The 21,165-nt window shown below is 38.9% G+C and overlaps 1 protein-coding gene across 1 annotated transcript in view; it reads left to right on the top strand.

Annotated features, from left to right (window-relative positions):
- SPATA17 (spermatogenesis associated 17) overlaps positions 1-18,109 on the top strand; it is a 178,271-nt gene extending 160,162 nt beyond the window's left edge. The window contains exon 10 of the mRNA XM_024209331.1: positions 17,923-18,109. Within this exon, the coding sequence (XP_024065099.1) occupies positions 17,923-18,003 (81 nt within the window). The 3' untranslated portion in view covers positions 18,004-18,109. The remainder of the gene's footprint in view (positions 1-17,922) is intronic.
- Positions 18,110-21,165: the final 3,056 nt, after the last annotated feature.

Below are 21,165 nucleotides of genomic sequence, written 5' to 3'. Positions count from 1 at the left end.
CTTTAAGGTGTGTCCTCCTGTTGGTGCTCCACTACCGAACCTTTGTCCCCTGTGCTTCGGAGTCTCCCGTGTCTTTGCGGTGGAGAAGGATCTAAGGGCAGTTCACCTGCGCAGCCCCACTTAGCCTCAGTGTAGAGCCTGAGGATGTGTGGGACACATGCATGGGCCGAACAGGTACTGCTACCAAAAATCTCCAATCAAAGGTGCAGGGTGCATTCCGAAGCGGAGCCTCACAGGGATAGAAATCTCAAATAACTCCAGTTACAGCACCAGGTGAGTAACCTTTCCTTACTGTCTCTAAAATTGGGCCTATCAACCAATATATAATAATTTGCAATTTGATAGAATTAGATTCATATCAATTGCCAAAATGAATTTATGCCAAATGGGTAAATGACCAGTGATGCTGATCTGTTATTCTTTGACATTTTTCTTTAGACATGGTTGAACACTGATATTTGACATACAAGAAAAAGCTGCTGGATTTACATTTGGGAATGAATGAATAAATAATCACTAATGATAAGCAAAAGGAAATAGGACACCCATAAAGGAAATATAGTTTATAGTATGAAAATGAAAGAAAGGAAAAGGAATAACAGGTTTTTGGCCTAGAAGAAGTGGTTCCTGTTTTACTGACATGGGCAGATCACATGAGGAATCTGGGAGGGGACCAGGAATTGTTCCCAGTGGCAGCTGGTGTCCAAAATAACTGGTGGGTCTGCAGCTAGCGAGGGCCACTTTTCTATTGATGCCTTTTATTCTCTTCTATAGGTTGATCATATTTTCAAAGTGGGAAAACTGGAACACCGTTCAAGGATGTCACAGGGATCTCTTTTGGTAGGGGATAAGGAAAGTTTGTATGGAAGTAAAAGAGAGGGACACCCCCTTACCTCTCCCAGTGCCTCCACCTTTCAGAATGAAAATCTGTGGTGCTTAATAGTACAGGGCAGATAGGAGAAAAACCTACACTTATACTTTCATGTTCTCTCCTACCTCTCCCTTTCAAATTTAGCTCTTACCCTACCATTTCCTTCAACTGTTTCCCCTCTGATACATACACACCCCAATTCACTCACACCTTCCTTCTCTAGACGACTCCATTCCCCTCTGCACTCTCTTCAAATCTCCTTAGCTCCCCACAATCCCCACCTGCTCATAAACACATGCATGCACACAAACATCCCTATCTCCGAACACCGCCTCTTCCTACCTAATCTCTCCATAGTTCAGAACCACCTCTTTATCTCTGAATTCTTAACTACCCAACATACCCCTCCTGATACAGAAAAATCCATCCTCAGACCCTTGCCTTCTCTACTTAACATCCATCACCAGAATCAGAAACCATGTAAACCATATCAGAACCGTCCCCAGCACTCTGGGTCAGAGGCTCCAGAGAAGAACTCTGGCCGCCGGGAGCATGTGCAAGGAATCCTATATTCTGAATTAGCCCCACAGAAGTATGCATCCCCTGTTCTGTGCCTTTTCCCTCTGCTCGCTGTAGCCTGTGTGTTACACCTCCATCAGAAATCCCCTGGGGGCAGCAGATACTACTGTACAATGCAGTACTTCAGCCACGCAGTTGTGTATTATTGATGAGATTTAGCCTCATTAGCCCCTAAATGCCACCTACTGTTGGTTCTTCCTAAACATACATATATATATAGAGAGAAGACAGGGTAAAAATAAAACAGTAAATACCCTGAAATGGCTGGAACCATGCCAACATAGCCTAAAAGATTTATGAGTAAGGGAAGACTGATACCAAATAAATAATAGCCAGCTGAGTTTGTTTATGTACCTTATGCACACAAATACTCAAGTATACCCAGTCTTTGTGCATGCAAATGGCCAGTTAGATGCCTATCTGACCATATGCATGTGAAAATACCTGCTGTGATTGCCCCAGAGTGTATTTGTGTGTATCAATTGGGCACACACAAATGTATGCTTAAAACTATTATCATATTTAGACATTACACACACACACACACACACACACACAATATAAAATATATTTGTAGGATAGAGGTCCTGAGGACAAAATAGCTTGTTTGGGGTGTCTGATGAGTTTTCATCCAGCAAAAATATTTCAGGACTACTGTGGCGCACTATTCGAAAAGGCAGACAACTTGTATCATGGCTAGACCTGGTTGAAACCCAATATATCTGTTTCACTAGAATTTTTGAGATTTCAAATGAGAGCAAAAGCAAATATTTGATAAATTACTTGCAAAATGGAAATTCCAAAAAATGTCGGTTTCAGAAAATTTTCATGTTGGAATTTTGAAATTGTGTTGGAATTTTGATTCAAATTTTATTTTATATATTTTCCATATTATAGTATTTTTATAGTTACATTATTTCATAACGTCAGTAGTAGTAGTGCATACTATGCATTATTACTACTAATATAATAATATGATATAATGGAATAGAGTATTTCAACTATTATTTTTATTTAAAAAATAAAAGGATGGAGTGCTAAAGTAGCCACTTTGGAAATATATTAAATAACATAACGCTTTAGTCATATATGGGGAAAAATAGTAACTTCTCAGTGGCTATGGATAGATCTCTTCTACCCTAACCCCTCCCTACCCTCTTCCCCCCCCCCTCCCATATCCAGTGGCCACTGCCCAACTGAGTGATTTAATCAGTTGCATCCATGATTTTGAAGAACAGGAACAGGTTATGTGAACAGTGAGGTAGAGAGAACTCCCCCATCCTGATACAGGAACAGATTATCTCATAAAGAGGAGAAAATTACTGGCAGAAGAACTGAAGCACTGACTGAGGGCTGTGCCTAATATTCTTCTTTTCCCAGATGCAATGAAAGTCAGGTTAAGTGCCACTTCATGAGAAGGGTCATTGGGAAAGTGGGCCAGGAAGACAGGATTTGGTCATAGATTGAACATGACTTTTATATAAACCCCTTCGATAGAGCCGAAGTAAGAACCAATACCGATTGCTCCAACTCTTCCTTTTCATAGAGATAACAGAACAGAGACATCCTCGTATGTCTGAGCTAAATAGATCAATTTGTGCAAACACTTAGTCCAAATATATATGATCTAAAAGCAGGCATAGTGATTTATAAAATCCAACTTTAGTCGGACAATAGCATGTTGATGACTGTACACCTGGATAACAATCCTGATGACTGAAGTCTCCCCATGTTATGCAGATTATCTTCATTTACAAGATGCATTTTGATTTCGGTGGCTAAACAACATTGTATAAAATATCTAGGTGTCAATTTAACTCACAGTTGGATTAACTCTAGGAGTCAAACTATATTCTCTTGCTGAAAATACAACAAAAAACACACAAAAAAAAAAGAGGTCTACTGAGTCAGCAAAAAGTAATAACATTGTGCATGGGAAAAATCACAGTGGCCAAATTGGCACTACTTCCATAAATTATTTTTGTGTTTTTAATCTTCCCCATAGAGATCCTTTTCAAAATTATTTATTTAGATGAAATTAAGAGAGAGAGAGAAAGAGAGAGATACGTACCCCATAGTGCACCACCTAGTATCTTAGAGGATACTGCTGTGCAGACCCAATTAATAACACTAGTTTTGTAATAAAGTGGGGATAAACACAAGTATTGTAACAAAGGAGAACAAAAGGATTGTAAGAACATTAATTTTCCTTCCCAGGCAGCAAAAACTGCCTCAGAAAAGGTCTTATCTTGCAGTGAAACTACTACCTTTAAAATCTGGGATAAAACCAGAGTTATGGCCAGCCTTTCTCCTCCACTTTAAAACCAATTAGGTATACTTCAAATCTCCTTCTGGGAGACACGAATTCCATTTTTTGTGTATGCACAAGTGGGAAGGGAGAAGAGATAGGATTGCAGAGAATGGATTGGTCGTTTAGAGATGAGATAAAATTGGACGTGGAAAAGTTATGGAAAAACATTTACTTTGCTCAGTGTTCCAGCCTTTAACTACCTACAGTTAAACACTTTGCCCTTAATCCATGCTCTTAATCCATAATTTCTGGCAGATTTCCAGAAACTTCTTGCAGACACTGAAAGAGTAACAACGGATTCAGGCTGAAAGGGTATCATCAGTTTTTTTGTGTTTAGAAAAATCATCAAACTAGAAATGGAAGATAAATGTAATTACATGAAAAGGAGAAAATCTCTCAAAAAGGACATTTTTATTTGAGTAGTGGTCGCTGATCTAGTGATGGCTGCCTCCTCTCCCATCTGTGTTACCATTACAAGATCTTGTTTCAGTTAGTTCAGGATAGCCTCTCAGCTGAAAAAGATTTTCAGACATATCAGATGCATGCTGTAGAGGGTGAAATGTAAACTAACTCCCTGCCTTTATGGTGGGACTGTCCTAAAACACAAGAACAGTGATCCAATACTCTCTCTTTAATATAACAGAAAAGTTAAGATATACCCTTGACCACTTAGTGGTTGTATTGAGACAGCTAGTGAAGGATATTTACCCTTAGCAACATGCAAGGCTCATAACACCTCTCTAAGTTGTGACAAGAGGTGTACTGGCTGCGATTTTAAAAAGAAAAGATGCACCTGGTAATATTGTATGGCTCAGAATGTTCTAAAGCGTGCTTAAACTCACAAATTGTGACAAATAAGAAGATGAAAGATAATCCTAAAACAGGCACAAGACTTAAAATAATGTAATTGGTTCACTTTATTGCATGATAATTGCAAACATTTTAACTATTCTGAATAAAGAGTCATTACTAAGGCTGGAAAAGGAGTTAGAGTGCATCTTCTTACACCAACAACAAGGAGTCTGGTGGCACCTTAAAGACTAACAGATTTATTTGGGCATAAGCTTTCGTGGGTAAAAACCTCACTTCTTCGGATGCACTTCTTCTTACACCCCATCCCTCCTGTTCAGTAACTTTTTCAGTGCTCTCAGAAATATTGTACTGTGCATTGCTTTGTTCAGGTATTTGCACATGAGCATTCACACATGCAAATTCTGCAAAATAAATACAAAATCTTTATTATGTTACTGATTTAGGAATATTTCGTGTTTTTTCCAATTAATTTTGAAGTCTAATCAATCACACAAAATTAGAAATGTCTGTAACTATTTTTTCTTAACTCAGAGCTTTTCTAGACAAACAATTAGTGCACAACAAGCTGAGTTGTTAATCTACAGAAGGGGTTCTCAAACTGGGGGTCGGGATCCTGCAGAGGGTCACGAGGTTATTACATGGGGGGTTGCGAGGTTATTATATGGGGGGGGGTCCGCAAGCTGTCAGCCTCCACCCCAAGCCCCGCTTTGCCTCCAGCATTTATAATGGTGTTAAATATATAAAAAAGTGTTTTTAATTTATATGGGGGGGGGGTCGCACTCAGAGACTTGCTGTGTGAAAGGGGTCACCAGTAAAAAAGTTTGAGAGCCACTGATCTACAGATTAACCATCCATGTGGACCCTGCTCCTGCACACTAGAAGTTCTCTAGTGCACGTTGTGTACTGCTGGTCAAATCACATTAGGAGACTTTAAGTGCACAGCAGCAGGGTCCACATGGACAGTTAGCGCATGGCACACTGGAGTGCTGTAGATTTACACTCCCCTTGCCATGCACTCAGTGTTTGTGTAGACATGCCCTTACACTCATCTAAGCTGGACCAAGTCAAAACCACACTGCATCAAACCACCACTATTTCTAACCTGAGGAAGCCAAGCCTGAACTACCCTTAACCATCTGAGTTGCTGAAAACAGTCAGCCTACTAGAATTAATTTAAAATGCCCTCTCACATGTAAAAACCAATTAAAAACAAACAAATTAGAACCACCTCCAACCCACTAGAATTAAGCCAGTTACTTACAACCTGTTGGATTCAAAACTAACTCTGATTTACCTTAAAAAAAAAAAATCACAGCTCACTTCCAGAAACCTGATCCAGAACAACATAAAAAATGCCAAACTGGAATCACTTCTAAGGCTAGGTCTACACTGGGGGGGAGATCAATTTAAGATACGCAAATTCAGCTATGCGAATAGCGTAGCTGAATTTGACGTATCCGAGCCGACTTACCCCGCTGTGAGGACGGCGGCAAATCGACTGCCGCGGCTCCCCCGTCGACGGCGCTTACTCCTACCTGTGCTGGTGGAGTACGCGCGTCAATTCGGGGATCGATTGTCGCATCCCGACGAGACGCGATAATTCGATCCCAAAGAGATCGATTTCTACCCGCCGATCCAGGCGGGTAGTGAAGACAAGCCCTAAGCATCAGATACCACTTCAGATTAACCTGACCATTGTTTCATGTGGTTCTGACTTTTACTGGTAAAGTGAAAAGTGGTTTGGGATTGTCAATTCAGAATTTATTCCACCTTAGTTCCTGCTGGCATGATTCTGTCAATTTAAGATAGATGCAACTTGATCGGGGCAGGTTAAAAGTGTTTTTTGGCTTTAGTCCAGCAGGTTAAACATGGCGCTGGTCTGGTCTTGGCAGACCACAGTTGGCTCTGGAAAGAGAATGCTAGAGTTGAGCATATTAGACAATGAAAGAGCGGCATATAAATGTCATAAATCAAGATACTCATGCCTAAATGCATTATTTTCTAGCACATATCCTATTGCCAGCAGTTGGAAAGTGAGCGATCATCAGGCCAAAGAATTAGTATAAGGATGGAAGGTCTCTGTTTACATTCCCACCCCCTCACTTTTCATCAAAAGCTTTTAAAGACAGTGTTTTTATATGTACACAGGATTGTAATGTTAGGCATAGTTCCACCTCACTTGGATTTAATAGCCTCATAAAAGGTTTATTTATTACTCATCAGTGTGTTTTCATTTTTGACAAATGTCATTTATACACCTTAGATAAATTAAGATGAAGCTACTAAATGTCTACTCCCCTTTTAAAAAATGCTTTTTGAAAGTGGCCTGCAATAAATCGAGATTTGAATGACAATAGCAAATAAGTAACTCTTGGGATTCTGAATACCAATCAAACTATTTCACCTGCACATTTGTTTTTTAGCCCAGATTCAGTAAAGTTCAAGGGTATCCAAGTATGAAATAGCTTGTGAAGAAATTCACATTGCTTTCTTAATTTAATTTACTTGTAAAAAAGACCACATTAGTTCAGAAAATAGAATATCATCTTTAGCAATTTTGGTTCAAATATAGATATTGGGCCTGTTCAGACACAGGCAGAACAAAAATTTGGGTAGTGCAGTTTCCACAGATTATTTTAATAATGTGTATGAAAGTATAATACAGTATACACTGTAATGTTTGCTTTTGCAGACTAGTCTGTGAAGAATATTACACTTTTTAAAACTGAGGCTGGGATCGGAAATTGCCAAAAAGGGGAGTCCCACCCTGAAAAGTGACTATGTAAAAGTCCCAATTTCCTCTTCCATAGATCGGTTTCCTGTGTGTATTCAGAGTTACAGCTGCATAGAATTCATAAAAAATAAGGTTTTGTTTCTTTTTTATTTTTTTATTTTTATTTTTTCTTTTGTTTCAGCATTGCAGAGCCAATACAGATATGGCAGAAAGAGCTGGATTCTAATCTGGCTTCCACATCAGCAATAGACTTTTTAACCAAGTTCAAATGATAGGGCTGAATTCTGATCTTACTTACATTTACTTGTGAATGCAGTGGGGTTGCAGGTGTTACGAGGGCCGAATTTGGAGCACAGATCATTATTACTGCTGAGATTGCACAAGCCAAAAAGAAAAGTATTCTACTGTTGTCATATCCCAGGCTAAATTTAGAGAGTCAGCATTTAGGGGGAAATAATCCCATTGATCCAAGTCTTGATGTCCTTATCCAGTTTCCACTCAGTCCTTTCTCAGGCAAAACTCCCATGGAAGCTGGCATCTGGTTTGCCTGAGGAAGGCTTAGTAAAAACTGAGTAAGAACATCCAGAATTGGCCCATTTAAAATGCTCACTGTGTACAATTACTGTAAAATACCCAGTTTTTATGAGAAGTGTTTGTTCATTACCAAAGAATTGGAAATATTAAACAGTGACTTAAGCGGTCACATTACCTAAAACTTCATTCTCTTCTATCAAGCCATTGCTTGGCCCTTGCAGCTGTGCATGAGAGTAAGGGGATGTCCTTTTACTCCCCGGCGTGGACTACCTGTACCATGACTAGCAGTGTGGGGAGGGAAGTAGGCTCCACAGAGCTGCTATGTCTCCCCTCCCATCCTGTGCAGGTACATTGGACAGCATGGGGTGGGGGCTGGGCAAAGCCAAGGCTCCATCTTCAACATACCAGCCAGCATAGCTGTGCTAGGGGGAAGAACAGCGTGCAGGTATAGATCTGGCAGGGTACTTCCTCCCTAGAGCAGCAGGGAGATCATGAGTCACAATCTCCCCTGCAGGGCTGTTCCAGATGCTCTGCCTCCTCACACTAGGCAGATCATACAGTAAGGATCTAGACCTATGTAATTATCAGATTAGTCCTTTTTCAAATTCATCAGCAGTAATTAGAAATCTTTCATAATTTTAGCAAGCCCTGCTTGCGTTTGGTTCTTTCATTTATAACTCCCAAGAGGAAATGGGTGTAAACCAGTGACAGTTTTAAGGCTTAGTAAAATTTAAGTATAATTACAATGAAATATTTGTTGCATAAAGTAAACAGCAATTAATGTTTTCTTCCCCTGTTTGAAAGCTATTAAATAGTGTTGCTAGACTTCCTACTGTGAGAATAATTTCTTGATTTTTGTGCAACATATTATCATATGCTTCCTGTCAATAAAAGAGCAAACTAACAAGCAGAAAAAAGTTGCCTGATGAAAGTGTCATACAGAAGAATATAAAATTGGCTTTTGTAATGGCTAGGCAATATTGCTTTTTATTTTAAGATCTAATGACAAGTTGATTCAAAGGGTAAGATTTTCACTTATAAAATCAATAAAGTAAGTTGAAAATTGCCCTCTACATTACTCAGTCAGGCTTTTTGAATCAGAGAGTTTATTGTTGTCAGTGTTGTTTGCATTTGCAAGTGGGATTTAACTAGACATCACATTTGGAGCTTGTCAAGAAGTTCCATTAAGTCCAAGTGTAGAAAAACAGCTAGTTAAGGATGGACATTGCAAGGAATAGAGGGAAACAATATCACAACATTATGGGCTGGATTTTGATCGGCTGCTCTGCTGGTACACGATATGTGAAAGGTGAAGGGTCCTTTCCTTACTTGAACTCCCTTGCAGAAGCTAGTTGTGATTTCATTCCTTGCACTTACCTGAGTGAACTGACTATAGAAAGGTAAGAATTGTTAAGAGTATTAGCCATTCCAAAAGGGTGGGGGTATGTCCATGGCCTATTTCCCCTCTCCACTGCGTCAGCTGGCTAACAAGGAGATCACACACTACATTGTTAAGTATTTCAGTGCTGTTCTCCCACTGCAGGGAGCTTCCAATAGGCACTGTGCCTCCCTGAGAGTCAATACCCCCACACAGACACAATGAAGGCCGATGTCTAATACATACCTTTGTTAATATAGCCTATTTTAAGGGGCTAAGTGACCCAATTGGTTAACACATTAGCTTTTCACCTTTATAGCCTTAAGTCACAGGAGACTTATCTCTGGTTTGTGGACATTAGTCCACATCAGAAAACACAACTGGCAGTCTATGCCCACCAGCCACAAAAAAACACTGTTATGTCAGGCATTTGCATCCTGTACTTCCTGGCTAATTAATTGGAGGGGCTATCCACAAGAAATAGTTCCTGCTACCCAGGAGAAGTGGGTAGCCATTATTAATGTCCCAGCTCATCTCTCTCAGTAGCTCTCATGAGCAATGCTGCTTAAGGTGTCTAAATGTACTGGTGGGAATTAAAAATTATAGTCCAGACCCCTTTCACTAGCTGAAATATTGTAAACTTGTATCACTGGGGCCAGGATTGGTGTCAATGTACTTTGTGTGAAAAGTGCAATAGAAGCATTAGTATTTGACAGCCCCGGTTGAAATAAGTGAAATTAATGGAGCTCTTTTCATATACGACAAGGCCATGGCACCCCTTTCATGCTGCTTACAGACAGAGAAAAGTCAATACTTTTTTATTACTTGACACTGACCTACATTCTGCACTACAAGTGCCAGGCCCACTAATTGGTTTCAGTTGTGAGAAAAGTTTGCCCCCAAAGAAACATTGGAGCAGATAAATCAATCTTTTTTAGGGTAGCTTAGTGGGTTTTGAGCACTTGAAATGACATTTGTGTTGTATTGACAGAATAGGTTGTTATACTAATTTTGTCATGTCACAAGCCCTTGTACTAGTTGGAAATGTTGTTAACCAGTACTGATAAATTTACAAAGCAAGAACTTGGCTAGATCAACATTTTACTTTTATAACAGATTCCCACTTCTGATCTGCTTTCTTTGTTAGAAATCTCTGTGGCTATTAAAAGGTCATGGGGCTTATGAGGACAGCTCAGTTTAAAGCTCTAATTTTACTATCACAGGCACTAACATCAAGGATATACTTACACATGGACACCTAGAGTTACATAGAAAGGATCATACTATATCAATGATTATTTTAAACAGCATCCCTGATTTAATCCTTCTTTAAAAATAAATGACATATGTCCCAGGATATTGACTCAAAATGGAAGTTAAGCAGAGATGAGTTGAATATCCCTGCTAGCAGTACTCACTAATCCAAGGACAGAGTGAGGATTTTGGTAACTGTGACCCTACATAGCATAACATTACATTTTTTTCATGACTGCATATATTGTTACTTCCGGTTGCCATTTCCCCCCCCCAAATATGACTGTCATGACTGCATGTCTTGCATTGGATAGAACATGTTATCACAGCACTTACTTTGATGTCAGATTTTTTTTCTGAGACCCATATAGATTTGTTTACATTTTCTCAGAGCATATTGTCACAAATGACATTGTGCAGTGGTGGTGTATTGGGCTGTCTTGTAGATTGCCCAGGTTGGTTCAGAAGAAACCTTGGTCTGTGGATCACGAGTCTAGGGAGAATGTTGTTTATTGCAGAGGTTACACAATTAACCTTTGGAGCAGAAGTATGTGGAGCTGTTTCAGTCTGTCATGGCAATCTATATTTAGGTACCTCTTTAAAAATGGAACTTTATCACCATAGACAAAGGACATTCAAAGTTCACATCACGAACCATAACGTTCCAAGTTCAGCAACTGCCCATCAGCTTCATAGTTAATTACAGGCTTAATGCAGAATTATGGAGGGAAATTCTATGGTCTGTGTTATGCAGGAGGTCAGAGTAGATAATCATAATGGTCCCCTCTGGCCTTAGCATCCAAAAGTTTGGGAGATAGGAATATGCTGCTTTCTGCCTACTTTTGTTTTGGATTGAAGTAATAGGCTTTCCTTCTTCAAGCTGATGCCTAACTATAGTTCCAACCTCTACCACACATTGCTTGATAAGACCTCAGAAAGGCATTTTTTAGTTATGTGCATATTTATGCACTGTACTCTCCATGTTATTGTTGAAAGAAACTATTAATATAATTTTTTTTGCTGGAAACACGAGGGGCCATTTTCAAACAGCCTTCCAACGGGTACCCATTTGTGCACATAGAGCTTTGCAAATGTCCATATAGTTTGCACACACAAGTAATAAAATTTACACGTGCAAAGATGATTTCTGTTAAAAAAAAGGGGGGGCTGATTGCTTGTAAATTCTATTACTTGTGTGCAGTCAATTGTGTGTGCAAAATGGAGCATCTGTTTTGAATGTTAGATGTAATTAAAATCTTGAATTTTAATTTTGAAGCCATTTTATAAATTGTTGCTGAATCAAAATTATCAGAGGTACCAATTGCCCTCAGTCAGATGTAAAATTTCTTTGGAATTGATTTTTATCAACAACATCCCCAATGTAAACTACTTGAGCATTAATTGTAGATTTTTTGTTTTACAAAGTCCATATTGCGATCACAGGAGTCATAAGAACATAAGAATGGTCATATTGGGTCAGACCAAAGGTCCATCCAGCCCAGTATCCTGTCTGCCAACAGTGGCCAATGCCAGATGCCCTGGAGGGAGTGAACCTAACAGGTAATGATCAAGTGATCTCTCTCCTGCCATCCATCTCCACCCTCTGACAAACAGATGCTAGGGACACCATTCCTTACCCATCCTGGCTAATAGCCATGAATGGACTTAACCTCCATGAATTTATCTAGATCTCTTTTAAACCCTGTTATAGTCCTAGCCTTCACAACCTCCTCAGGCAAGGACTTCCAGAAGTTGACTGTGCGCTGTGTGAAGAAGAACTTCCTTTTATTTGTATTAAACCTGCTGCCCATTAATTTCATTTGGTGACCCCTAGTTCTTATATTATGGGAACAAGTAAATAACTTTTACTTATTCCCTTTCTCCACACCACTCATGATTTTATATACCTCTATCATATCCCCCCTTAGTCTCCTCTTTTCCAAGCTGAAAAGTCCTAGTCTCTTTAGTCTCTCCTCATATGGGACCCGTTCCAAACCCCTAATCATTTTAGTTGCCCTTCTCTGAACCTTTTCTAATGCCAGTATAGCTTTTTTGAGATGAGGAGACCACATCTGTACGCAGTATTCAAGATGCGGGCATACCATGAATTTATATAAGGGCAATAGGATATTCTCCGTCTTATTCTCTATCCCTTTTTTAATGATTCCTAACATCCTGTTTGCTTTTTTGACTGCCGCGTCACACTGCGTGGACGTTTTCAGAGAACTATCCACGATGACTCCAAGATCTCTTTCCTGATTAGTTGTAGCTAAATTAGCCCCCATCATATTGTATGTATAGTTGGGGTTATTTTTTCCAACATGAATTACTTTACATTTATCCACATTACATTTCATTTGCCATTTTGTTGCCCAATCACTTAGTTTTGTGAGATCTTTTTGAAGTTCTTCACAGTCTGCTTTGGTCTTAACTCTCTTGAGAGTCTGCTCACTGAGACAGTTCTTTGCTTGCTGACTACATGCTGCCCCTTTTTTAAATCCTTTGTCCATAGGCGAGGAGTAGACATGACAATCAAATAGGTCAATGCAACACAGGTCAGATCCCACTGGCTACAGCCAAGGCACACACAGCACAAATTAAAAAGGATATGGTGCAAAAGTTTCATGAAGCTTACCTTTGTACCTTACTACCCCAGACCTGGGGCTGTTCAGTGTAGGGCTGTACGTTAGTGCAGACTAGTGGTGCACTAATGTATACCAACTGCAAAACAGCCATAAATAGCTGAAACAGCAAAGGATTGGCAAGTTAAAAGATAGTGTGGACCATACCGCTTTTTCCTCCATCCATGCCCCCTATATAGGCAGCTGGAAGGGGAGGTGGTGTAGATTCTGTACACTATGTTTGTGTCACTTAAGGATCCACTTGAACTCGGGTAATCATCTCAGGATGATGGAGACACACCGACTCCATATGCAGAATCCACCAATAGTACGTTGCAAAGTGGCCACACTGGACTGGAGGATCTGGTCCTCTATTTCATTATCTTGTATTATACCTGTTATAGGAAATGCATAGGAAATGGCAATGCAGCTGGAAAAATCAGTCACAGGTATGCCATCTGGAAGATGGCCCTGCTTACATATTGCTATTGAATTTTTGTGGTGAGAGCCTTTTGACTGTGTTGATTAATTGTATAGCCAATGGATTGAATACACTTGTAGTTCATTTTGAAAAATGTTCAAGAGACCAAATAACCAAACTCAAATTTATTGTCTAAAGACGAAACAGTACCATACATAAAGGAAACATGCATGCCCTTCTTCTGGGAAGCAATTCTTATCTTACACAAAAGTATACTTTGGAAATATGCATTTAAACAAGCTATATTTATAGTAGGGTGACAGATGTCCCGATTTTATAGGGACAGTCCCGACTTCTATATAGGCTCCTATTACCCCTCACCCCCGTCCCGATTTTTCACACTTGCTGTCTGGACACCCTAATTTATAGTATAGTTTTACAAGGTACAAAACTCTCTATATGTCACTAAAATCCAACCCACCAGTTTGTAACAATTCCTTAACTTATTGTTTTGTTACATACTTTGTCTCTGTTTGGATACCATATTCCAAAACAGTTGCCCGTGGAAGTATCTGTACTAGGACATGGAATGTATGTATCTTGATTTTGACAGATTTTGTATTTGCTAGCACCAAAGCTGACTTCAGCTTTGCAGTGTGTTATGGGATACTTACCATGAGTGAACAAGAGTAAGCAGAATACCATTCAAATATAAAGTCTGTGCTAACATTTATATATAACACAATGTGTAATATATATTAATATGGTGTGCAATACATATAGCATATACCTGTTGGCTAACAACTAAATAAATTCACTAATGCATATAACAACTGATTTAAAGAGAAATATCTTTTCATGAGCATAGTTTGTGAATATGTAAAAGACATTTGCCCCCATGTTAGAATAAAAATGTATCTTTAAATTGGGACTTTACAGAGTAGCTTGAGTGTAATTTATAGTTTATAAATAAGATGCATTCACTTCACCTTCTCTGAGTTTTCATGAATTATTTTGCAATCATAGCTAAGTGCAGCTCCTTCCTCTTTGTGCTGCTCCAATGGCAGAGGAGGATACAGAGGTGCTCTAACAGGAAAATCCCCACATCAGATAAAGTCAGCTGTATGCTGCCCACCCTCCCAGCAGGTGTTGAGTGGGGACAGAAGGGGATTTGGCCAGCCATGTACTATGCTCCAATGATCCCCTGTCAGAGGACCTTAGAGTCCTCTGCTCTAAGTAGCAGTAAAGAATAGGAAAGGAAGAGAAATGATGAGGCAGTATAGAAACACCCTATATGAGGCAATAAGCATACACACCCAGAGCGAGAGCATGCCAGCATACTCTGGGGCACGGTTTCCTATGCCTTCTTCCCTTTTAGTGCACCAGCAGAGCAGAGTCATAATTAAGCTCTATATATTTAAGTAAATAAATTACTAGGTTTTTTTGCTAAAAATATGTTCACATTTTTTCCTGTGTTGCAAACATGATGGGTCTATTTATTCAGTGTATTTTATATACATCTTTAATTGGTCTAACTGCACAGTCATCAGTGAATTTATTTACCCTATCAAACTGTAAGGTCTTGCCTAGATGTGGTCAAACATAACTGCTGTCGCCACGATCAGAGCCAGTTGTTTAAATACTCAGTTGTGAGTATCCAGTGAAATAGCTTTAAATAACAAGATAAACAGTACAGCTGCCAACCCAAAGTAATCTTACACTGAGGGAGTAAGTAGCACAGAAAATTTCCTCTTTGTCATTTTGACTTGGGTTTGAAGCTAGACCTGGGCTTAGTTCCAGCTCAAAAAGCCGTTCACTTCAAAGGCTCCTAAATTGTCCCAAGGAGCTAATTTTGGCAGTCAATTGTTTTTGTTTGGCCAGGCATCTTAATAGCAAATGCCGTCTGCTCTGCCAAATGAAGACTTCTTCAATGTTCAGAACCACCATTCCCAATTTTTTCCTGATAAAAGGGGTGGGTGTTTGCTAGTAGCCTTTCCCCCCCCCCAAAAAAAAATCTAGTGTGTTTTTTAACCTTTTACAATTTATTAAAAATTAAAATGAAGAGTAATTGATTTTTCTACATGAACATTAAAAATATTTTTTCCTGATCAAAACTACAGAACAATTAACACCTTTCTTGAATTCTAGAATAATGTAGGTGCTAAATAAATGATAATGATACTATCAGTTTGGTCTCTATGAAACTAGAGCACCTTTCTGTGTTTGTCATATGTTTTCTATCCACCTACACCAATGATATCAGCATGGTGAACTCAGCAAATCAAGTACAACTATCTTTGTCTCAGGAAAGGCAATCTGTTTGCAGTTACACTGGTAGTAATTGTAATAATTATTACCGTAATCACAAGAATAGTTTTTACAGACCCTCCTGTACCACCAAAATGCTTGGGGTACCGAAAATACAATGGAAATTAAACTATAATAATATAAAAAAGCATTAAAATAAACAAATCTATTTTAGAAATACTTTGTTTCATAAATAAAAAAAGGTGACGCATGGGGCGTTCTACACTTACACTGAAGATCTCTCTGGAAATAAATCTTACAAGATGTCAAGGGACAATGGTACCTTTCAAATCAGAAAGGGAACGTGTTTTCTTTTGACTTAAGAAGTGTAACTTGCTATTTTGTGAACTTTGCATCGGAGAGTTTGCAGGCACAGGAAGCTGCCAAGTGTCAGATGTTAGAAATTAAAAGTTATCTTTTGATTATTTGGTATGCAAATAAGGACCCTGATCCTGCACCGAGAACTATGGGCAGACACCTGCATTTGTATGGGGTGCCACTGAAATCAGTGGGGTTCCACATGAGCATAGGGATAGATCTGCATAGTACTCAGTGCCGGGTTGGAATCAAAAGTAGAGCGGGCCAGAGAACGACCATTCTGTTTCACAACAACTTTCTAAATATATTTTTGTTCTGCACTGAAAAGAAAACAAAACGTTGAGAATGTTATTGCGAAATGGAATTGTATTGAACAGCTCAATTTTTCGCTTTGAGTCTCTCTCTGGACTCCGCCCTGGATATACTTGCATCCAAAAAGAAGCTTCCCCAGAGTGAAATGTTAATACAATGCAAAGCTTTAGTTTTGCTGATGATACTAGCATTTTTTTCAGGACCCATGAAAAAGAGGCCAACACACCTCTTGTTATGATCACTTTAACCTATTGACTCCAACACTTGGGACTTTCTAGTGCAGTGGTTACCAAACTTGTTCCACCGCTTGTGCAGGGAAAGCCCCTGGCGGGCCGGGCCGGTTTGTTTACCTGCCGCGTCTGCAGGTTCGGCCGATCGCGGCTCCCAGTGGCCATGGTTCGCTGCTCCAGGCCAATGGGAGCTGCTGGAAGCAGCGCGGGCTGAGGGACATACTGGCCGCCGCTTCCAGCAGCTCCCATTGGCCTGGAGCAGTGAACCGCGGCCACTGGGAGCCGCGATCGGCCGAACCTGCGGACGTGGCAGGTAAACAAACCTGCCTGACCCGCCAGGGACTTTCCCTGCACAAGCAGCGGAACAAGTCTGGGAACCACTGTTCTAGTGCAATGGGTTAATTAGTCAGGTTAATTAGTGTGCACTGGGCAAAATAACTTAGAATCTTGAAGCCATTTGGCTTGGTTGCTTGTGGACTATATTTGCATTATACCACTACCATTACAGCACAAATTCACCTGTACTTTGTGTGCCAAATCTTGTTCGCTTTACTCATGCAAGTATCCCCCTAAAAGAAAATAGGACTGTTCATGTGAGTAAGGCAAGCAGTATTCAGTCCTGTATCTTTTCTGTCATATGTGAGTCCATGGCCAATTGATGTTGGTTTTTTAATTTCTTTTCTTATTTCTATATTTGATCATTATTTTATACCAGTTCTCATCTACTTACTAATTGAACATCCCTATTTTACTTTTTGTAAACGGGGAACATTTTAAATATTTTAAGAAAATCCTACTGGATCTTATTTGAGACATTTTTTGCTTAACTGTTTTGCAGACAGGAGGATGTGTTTAGTGCATCGTGATTTGCAAAAGGCTATAACATTCAGTCTGTGTGGCAGAGAAATAAAATTTACAATACTTACAGTTATGTACAGTTTATAATAGATATTTATTTTTAATTAAGTCTATTGATCCAGAATTTTCTCCCCAATCTATAATGTACATTTTGAAGTGTTTCACAATGTCATATGTAAGCTTCAGCATAGGTCCTAAATATTTTTGTGCATAACTTACATCCTAAATTTTACCTTGTGTAACAGGAAAATTAAAATGGAAGCAAGACCAATGGAACTGTACAATATCTACAGACCTATTAAGTATACTAAAAAATTAAAGTGAAAAAACAAACAAAAATACCCAAACTTAACTGTCTTTTTTCCTCTCTGTTTTTTCTAGAACTTCGAAACAGTGTTACCATCCATTGATCTCTTTGATAAGTTTGGACAAACATATTCCAAAACTGGGCAAATAGTGTAAACATCTATCTATACTGTATCTAGTCTATCCAGTATAAGAACTTCTGATAAGCTATAAAACTAGCAATAAAGATCTTTGAGAAAATGCAAAGCACAATGTTGATTAACTTTCCTCCAAGGACTGTAAATGTTTTCCATAAAATGTTGTATGCTGCACCTATAATTAAGTAGTATTACACTACTTGATCTTTTAGAAATGCAGTTTTTTTTATTAAAAATCTTTTTATAGTTCTGGCAAATGTAATGAATTAGGAAATCTGTCTGACTCTTATAACTCTTTTATAAAATACTTCATTTATTATATATATATATCGAGAGAGAGAGAGAGTAATGAATGGAAAAATCATGGATAAGATCCAGCAACTGTGTTTATTAGAATTATGTACATGTGTTAACTACAATATAAATATTATTTTCTCTGAAACATGTAAACCTTAAAATCTAACTCATGGAAGAATCTACAAATGTTGAAATTTTCTCCTTTGGGCCCTGAACAACATTTTTTACAATCAATGGCTCCCAGGGGAGCTGGATTGGGCCATTTATACAGATATTACTGCTTTAAATCCTTCAACTTTTCTGTGCTTGTTATAACTCTGCAGAGTTAAGAAAGAAAAACTGCAATTCTGTAACACTTTCACATATTAGCTTGTAGGCAAATCCATTTATACATATTTACAGTATTCTATGTATTGCATTTTACCCCTGGTCCAAAAAACCTCTTGTGATAAGAAGACTGGCACATGGGAGGATATGTTGCAAAAGAACCACATTATAGATGGTTATGGATGAACACATTTTTGATCACACAAAATTCATTCAGGTCACCATATCCCACATACATTTTCACTAGAGCGTGCCCCTGCAAAGTTCTGAGCACCCTTGGTTCCCATTAACTGTAATGCGAATCAAGAGTGCTCAATCACCTCCTGGGAGGAGGAGTTCAATACCTTGCAGGACTGGGCTATAATTTATTTCTTCAAATAACATCAGTGGATTCTGTTTTCATAGCACTTTGCTGTCTGAATGCTTGGAGAGATACTGTATTTTTCTCCTCGTGTAATCTGGAATATTTACTTCTCAACTGAAAAAAAACATTTTTTATGGATGATTTTTTATAATGTGGGCCTACTGTCCTCTCCAAATGAGCACGCAACTCCCATTGTCTGGTGTTATGCACACGAAGGGGTGTCTCTATACTAGGAATTGAACCATTGCTGACAGAGGTTTGCAGCGCCAAGTCTACCTGAACCAGTATTGAAAATAGTTTATGTACTAGTATAGACAGGGCCAAAATATTTTCAATCCCATTTCAGAAAGGCTGAGATTTGCGGGAACCAGAGGACAGGAGAATCCTCAGAGATGGGAGGAAAAACATATGCCACATTTTGTAAATGACAGTGGTACAAAACAAAGAGGTCAGCATTTGAGACCAGAAAGAAGGACTGTATTTTTGTTCTTTTGTACTTTTTAATTTCTTAGCAAATTCCAACTTGTAAAAGTTTGTCTTTATGAGTTGCCACAGGAAATGAATGTCCTTTAATTCTGGTAAGTGAGAAACAGCAACCTCAGACGAGTCCCTTCTGTTAGGATTTAATTTCACCAAATAAATCGGAGTGCTTCTGTGCTTTGTGGAGGGGGCTGAGCATGAGACACTTGCACAAAACTGTTGATGAATAAAGATGCCACAGTAATTTTTAGATGTGAGAGCTATCTATTTGATTGCTACAGCTTCAAGGTAGTTCATCACTTCACAATAACTCACCCTGTTTGCCTCTTACCTCCATACCACATTTTCCCATCACTTCGATTAGAAATGGCAATACCTTTATCAGATTAATCTTTCTTTCTTTTAATATCTCTGACCCCAGGATAAACAAAACCTACCCATACAGACCATCATTGCAGATGCTAGAGTTTTCAACAGCTGACAGTTCTCAACATAGATTAAGGTTAAAAAGAGTACTTTCAATTCACTCTCACTGTTTGACTCAGCTCTCTCTCTCTCTCATTCTTTTAACCCTCATTCGTTTAATTTTTTTGAACACAACAGGCCACTTCCCATAAGCCTTCTTACACACAAAGTATGTCTGTGGATTTTATTAGCAAAAGAGACAGCTCCACAAATGCAGTGAAGTAATAACTTCATTACCTGTCACTTCTTTCTCCAAATGTATTTTTGTAGAGAAGACAGTGCTCTCCTTTTCAGCATGGGATGATATAGAACTTAGTTAATTCATAGTCATGTTTAGCCCCTAATATACTGTGCTGCCACTCCAGGGTCCAAGGTTCAATTCCTGAATCCTTTCTCTCACTTCTCATGCAAGCGTAGTATTCTGCTGAACAGTTAAAATGTCCTGTTAACTTTGATAGTGAATATACTTTTTTTTCCCTAGAAAAATGATAAGTACATATTGGTACCTTACCTTGGGGACGGAGTTCAATCAGGGAAAAGGTCAAGGAACTCTGCAGGATCTCTTTTAGAGATGTGCAAGTGAAGTTAGGCTAAAAAAATTGATTTCACACAAGTATGCCAATGACTGCTCTACTGATTGTTTTTCTCCTCTCTTACACTAATTATATAGACACATACAAATATACACCCCACTTCCAGTTTATTAAGTTAAAGCTTTTTTTTAATATAAAGGCACAGTACAATAGTTTTCCCACTAGATACCCAAATTCCAGTCAATATCGGTTACTGAAACCAGAGTACAAAAAGTAGAAAAGGCTTAAGCCCAGACAACAATCCCACTGCTGAAGAGAAGAAAGAAGAAAAAATGCTCAGAACCCAATCCTGTGAGGGCCTGAGCATCCTAAATCCATCTGGGCACTCAATACGTTGCAGGAGGCACCCAGCACCTTGCAGGAATAGGCCCTTATTTTGAAATACCATGAATAATGTATCGGTAAAATAATGTATCGGTGAATGTTAACAGTTCTGTAGTATTTCAGAAAGGGAGAGGCGGTGAGTAGCCTTTAGGCTTTGGGCCAGGCAAAAGCACAAGGAAAATGTGGTCATGTCCTCTTGTTTAAATCAAAGTGACTGCATGTGGCAAACCCGTCATTTTTATTTATTGACATTTAAATCTAGAATTTTATTTATATTCACTACAGTAATAATTATGTAATAGGGGTTTTGGCTACTTTGTATTAATAATGT

This window comes from Terrapene carolina, unplaced genomic scaffold (assembly GCF_002925995.2).
Source record: "Terrapene carolina triunguis isolate 2854851 unplaced genomic scaffold, T_m_triunguis-2.0 Scaffold262, whole genome shotgun sequence".
Taxonomy (NCBI): domain Eukaryota; kingdom Metazoa; phylum Chordata; order Testudines; family Emydidae; genus Terrapene; species Terrapene triunguis.
This window is presented reverse-complemented; position numbering and strand designations above follow the sequence as displayed.